Raw genomic sequence first — 6,000 nt, 5'->3', positions numbered from 1 at the left:
CCTAATAATTTAGGGCTATCAATAGGTTAGGTAGGGGAATAATATGATGGTCATTGGGGTAGGGAGTGGGGGAGTGGGAAAATATACATGAAGAGTGGGGATTTGTTGGGCCATAGGGGGGCCATGGCTCCTTGGGGTCCCCTTGTCTCCAAGCCCGGGGTTGGGGTTGACAGGCTTTGCCTTTATATCAACGTAACATATTCAGGCCCAAGCCTGAGCATGACCGGACCTTCGGGCCTAGATCTTGAGCCCAAGCTCAATTCCTATATAAAGCCCAAAGCCCAGCTAAGAAATTGATAATAAAATATTCATATTCTTTATTTAACAACAAAATTGATTTATTTATATCAAATTGACTTCAAAATTGAAAATTTTATTTATTTATTTATTGTTTTATTTTATTAAATTAAATATATTTTTATCCATAAATTTCTACTTATTTTAAGTAAATCCTTTTCCTAAAAACTATTAATTAAAAATTTTACCTTTCACAAATTCATTTTTTCCTATACAATAATTTATCTTTTGCAAGCCACTGCAACGCAGGGGCTCCGCTAGTTAAACATGAAAACAATTTCCGAGGGTATATTTGAAAACTTTCATGACCCGGATGGGCTGCCTTTCAGTTTCAGCCCAGATGGTCGGGTTCATCTCACTACCCAGGAGCACATGTGAGTCAACATCTAGTATGGAGCATCTTGTGATATCGTTTTAACTCCAGAAAATTAACCAAAAAGGAGAAGTAGAAATTATACTGAAACAGATGGATAGCAACACTAGGGCAGGCAAAACTATAGAAACTAATACAAACGATAAGCACTTTTGTTAAAAAATGAAATTGATTGAAAGGGTTCCATCATGTGGAAGGAAGACAAATTGATCAATTGATGGCAGTAACTAAAACACTCATGCAGATACTAAAACAACAAAAAGGTCGAACGATGTCGACGTGGATTTTGATATTGAGGAAAAGATTCGATGTCACATACCTGTCATGGAATCAAGTTCCCATCAATCAAACAGTTAGTGTTGATGAATCATTAAACCAAGATTACAGGTAGAGATGAATTTATATCCCTTGTGTCGTATATAGGACCAAAATAAGCATCTTTTTCTATACATCTTAAAAAAGGACAGAAGAAAAGATCCAAGATCAGTTCCATAACGGTGTATCAGGCTTAATCTTCATCATTTTGTTTATTAGGATTGCCATACACGACAGAAAAATAGTGCCCAACTGTTTTCAGTGTGAGGCCAGGAAACCTGTGAGAGCTCCCTGGTCGCAGATCAATTTTAACAAAAGGCCATTGCATGGTTTGTGCAGCTTCACATTCTTCCCATCCATCACCAATCACACAGAACTGAACATTTGGTCCTCTGAAACGCTCCTTGATCCATGAAAAACATTGGGGCTTTCCTGCTTCCCACGAGCTGTAAACTGAAGAAACAGCATAAATGATCAGTAGTTATACTTTCTGAGATTTAAATATAAAAGAAGGTGCAGTCATCTATTATGATCTACAAGCAGCACCATCTCTCTAGGAGGATAAGATTGGGTTCTAATCAGGTCAATCAAGCAAGCATGCTAGACCAGTTAATACAATTTATCTGCAAATGCAACCAATTATATTAGAGCCGAGTTTTCATCACCATCCAGGGCTTTAAATAGGGTTTGTAAAGTTTTGACCAAGTCAAAAACTCACTAGTATTTATGAAGTGGATGCAAGACTCGTCCAAGGATTCTTATTAATTGCATCATACATCAAAGAAGTTTGAGCCTGTTGGTACCCAGAATGCGCAGCTTAGATGGACCCCAAGATTGACTAATTCTTGTACAGATAGTATGGCCTACAGTGGAGTATGCATTAGTCATTCGTAGTGGGGGAACGGTCCTACAGGTTAGAGGCATCTAGCTTCATTTCATCTATTTATGTTGTTTTCCTCTAGTCCATTAAATTGGTAAAATGCAATTTGACTTTCCCTCAGAATGATCAAGCTGCGTGGGTCCTTGTATTATTTCTTATAACTTGAGTACTTTTATTCTTTAAAAATAATCAGTGTTACAGATGTAATAATAAACTAATAATATGAAAACTTCATCTCTTTAGACTGTTGTTCACCTTAATGACCAAGGCATCTAAGATATACTATTGGAAAAGATCTCAAGTCCAGACCTTGAGTCAACAAAATTCACCTCTCGCCCCAAATTATTATATGGGTAACATCATCTCACATATCCCCTTCATTATGGATTAACAATAGATGATAGATAGAGAGATGCCCTTTGAAACGATGAATACAGACTTGGCTTTGTATAAGTGCAAAAGAGGATAGCAATAATATAGTTATGTTTTCCATTCTACAGAAGATCCCTACTTTAGATCCTCTCCTTCCTTCATCCACAAAACTCTTGCCTACCTAACAAATAAGTAAAACCAAAAGATTTCTACATGCTACTTCTAGTTACACTTTTTCCCCTGCATTTCCAACTGTTCTGGAAAGATATCATATGACAACTTGAAAATATAAATGAATCCTATATGAAGGACCCAACTCAACCAAATACAAATTTTGCAATTACAGTTACCAATTCTTACACGCAAGAATGATTTGACATCAACTAGTTTAACATTCAAATATATTTTCAAAACAAACAACATAAGAAAAATAATGGACTATAATTATCAATCAAAATTATGGACTATAATACATCAAATGCAAAATGCCAACATTACATGCAGAACTGTAGGAAAAATAGTGAAAACATAAGCCATGAAAGGGCATTGGAAACAAAGCAGTCAGAGTGAGAGAACAAGGATGAAATAAGATGATAATACATTGCAAATATATTTTAAAGAACTCAAAGAATGAACTGACCATTTCCATGTGTTATTAAATCATCCAACCGGAAAAGCATGCACTTGACAAGACTGGGTATCAATGATCCGGAGGTAACTAAAATATTGACATTCTGGAATTCCCTATTGGTAGATTCAGCAACATCAGTAGGAGATGCAACAAAATGATTTGTGACTTTGTTTCCTCGTGAACATTGCTCCAAGAACAAGCGTGCTGCATTTTCATAGGGAAAAGAATTATTTGTACATATTATGAGAAACTCCACATATCGAACACAGGTTCAAATATGATTGTATCTCAGATACAATAATAATAACATGGATTACTTAAAGTGGAAACTGTGGAATATCCAGCATCTGTGACCACATGAAACAACAATTTAACATGGTCATCCAACCTTTGCACGACAAGAGGTCTTCAAGATACTTTTCTAAAGTGTATCAGGGACTGCAAAGATTCTGGAATGCGTTGTCCTTTTCATTAAAGACTTAAAGTGCAACTTGGGATAGGTTGAGATCAACCCTATCACTTCCCTGATGTAGGACACATGGTCTCCCATAGCTGTGATCCCTAAGCATTTATGAATCAATAATATTGGAGGTCAGTTTTCAATATATTAAGGAGTAAAGGTTTTAAGATTGGTTTAGAGTTCCTAAAACATTACCTAGGTATGATGTATAAGGAAACTTGAAGTTTATTTAGGTTTAAGTTAAGAAGTGAAGATGCTGTAGTGAAAAGTTTAGGGATGCTGCAATAATGGAATTAGGAGAGATGAGCTTGAAAATGATTAAAGAAAAGATGAACTTGAAAGAATATTAGGAAGCCGTTTAATATCTAAGGTATGCAATGTACATCTCCTCATGCATGCATGTTCATTGTAGATGGGTAATCAATGGATCATCTATTCATCTAACTCAAGTATTGTTTTACACCTTGGGAATTCTTGCTTCACTCTTGGGGAAGGACTTTTTCATATCATCAATAGGTGCAAGAATCTCTTTGAAGTTGGAACCTTATGCACTTTCAGTTCAGAGAAAATTATGTGGAGGAGTGAATATAGAGATCTTCCAATGAGGAAGTTGTATTATTGTGGATAATGGAGGATAAGCTGATCGAACTAGAATTTGACGACAAAAGAGTGCCGTTGACAGTCCAAGAGGGGAATTCTCATCCAACTCCTTATACGATAAGCTTATAGAAACACTTGCTGAGAACACTCAGGTTTAGTAAAGATTTAGGGAAACCCAATCCATAGTTGTCAAGGTGACGCCTAGGCGACAAGGCACCCTTGGAGGCTCACCTCGCCTGATTGCCAAGCAGTATCGTATGTGTTGATTGGCAACACAAACATACAACTAGAGTGCAGATGAACCAACACAAACACTTGGCAATCGTATAGTTGTGTGTTTATATATCCATTTCTTTTTATTATCTTCTTACTTGTTAGGGTTTAATCAACACAAACATTGCTAACTGGTGTAACTTCAAAACCTGAACCAATAAGAAAGAACTTAAAATTTTGTCTGACCAACACATTTTCTTCTTCCACATCTTCTTCTTCTTTCACCTTTACTTTTCTTCTTTTCCTATGACAAAAATAGAGGTTCAGCCCCTATATTTTTTGAATTTTCTTACTTAAAAAAATCCACCACCTAGGCGACAAGGCGCCCCCTTCTCGCCTAGCCTCATCATGGTGCCTTGAAAACTATGACCCAATCCTCCTAGGCTGGGATCTTTTGATTCAAGGGTTAAGCTTCCAACCTCCAAGGTCTCATTTTCTTCTCTATGGGCTATGGGAGAATTACTTTCAAGAACAATTCTCACATGGATATCGGGTGGATGAGAATTTGCCAATGGAGACTCAGTCACCATATTAAAGAAGAACATCAAGTCCAAGATGAACCCCTCTTTCCATTGGTTCCAAAGTACCAAGTCCACTACCAACATCCTTTTCTTTATTTCTTCTGAAGGGCTACACAATGGGGGTAGGCCAAAGTCTCCGCTACGACCAGCAGGAGACCTTACCAACCCGCTGGTTGGCACCTTGCTCCACTACCAAGATCCTTGCTAGAGTGCAGATGAGGATGAACACTTTCTGTTGGAAATCTACTTTACTGCATGGAAGCCATGCATGTAACTTATTGGGATAACAGAGCCCTCTAACATTTTCCAAGGTAGTTGTATGCCCTGGCCTAGTTTCCTTTATTCTTCTCTGGATTTCTGTAATACAATTTCATAATTTGACTAAAAAGTCTAGTTCTCTTTAACTACTACTAAAATTTAGGGGTGATCATTTTCAGCCTGTCCCAGAAATTCTGGGCTTCAGCCTAGATTTTGTGTTTATACCTGACCCAGGCCCACAAGTTTCTGGGCTGGGCCTGGGCCCAACACCTCAGGCCCGACCCGCAATGCATGTTAAGTAATATAATATACATATATCATAATATATCATATATCATATCATATATATTACTATCCACTCTATACTATAGAGCAGACAGTTGCCTCAGTTTTGGTGCAAGTCATAAAAGTTAAATCTGCTTATATAATGCTAACTTACATCTTACCCTTTAGTTGCACACGTGCATAGTGTGTGCCCTTACAGTAGCATACTATATGTCAACTCAGAATATCTTATTAATAACATATAATACAAATATTTAGAAATGTCTTTTCATTTGTTCAAATATTTTAATCTTATAATCTAATTGGTTACTTGGTGTACAAAGTACATTGAAAATTTTTCAAAATTTAAATGCCTTTTCAATTTTTGCAAGATTTAAATGTCTTTTCAAAATTTAAAAATTAAATTTCAAAAGTATAATTAGTTTTTGAGAGGGAGTTATTGGATGGATTGTTTTAATCATTAATGCCTAGTAAGAGTCTAGTTGTATTAGAAGTTTAAAACTGGACCTTTGCCACACATGGGATTGGAAGAGAAAGGGCATAACCAAGATGACTTATAAAAGGGAAGTCGGGATGCTTGATAAACCATGCTTTTCTTGGCCTTTTTGCTAGGCTCAGAATCAGGCCCAGCCTGGACCCATGTAGGCCTAGGCCCGGACCCAGTCTAAGGCCTCTTAATAGAGGTGCTAAGCTTGGTCCAGCTCAAGATCAACCCTACTAAATCTTATTTGATTT

General features: G+C 36.9%; 1 protein-coding gene across 2 annotated transcripts in view; it reads right to left on the bottom strand.

Moving 5' to 3' along the window:
* Positions 1-915: 915 nt before the first annotated feature.
* Positions 916-6,000, bottom strand: part of EYA (eyes absent-like protein) — a 31,130-nt gene continuing 26,045 nt past the window's right edge. For both annotated transcript variants that reach the window (XM_088949096.1, XM_088949095.1), the window contains exons 5-6: positions 2,878-3,072; positions 916-1,438 (exon numbers count right to left, since the gene is read on the bottom strand). In XM_088949096.1, coding sequence (XP_088805222.1) covers positions 1,179-1,438; positions 2,878-3,072 — 455 coding nt within the window. In that variant the 3' untranslated portion in view covers positions 916-1,178. The remainder of the gene's footprint in view (positions 1,439-2,877; positions 3,073-6,000) is intronic.

Source organism: Nelumbo lutea, chromosome 6, assembly GCF_056320005.1.
Source record: "Nelumbo lutea isolate HS-2025 chromosome 6, American lotus-T2T, whole genome shotgun sequence".
NCBI lineage: Eukaryota > Viridiplantae > Streptophyta > Magnoliopsida > Proteales > Nelumbonaceae > Nelumbo > Nelumbo lutea.
This window is presented reverse-complemented; position numbering and strand designations above follow the sequence as displayed.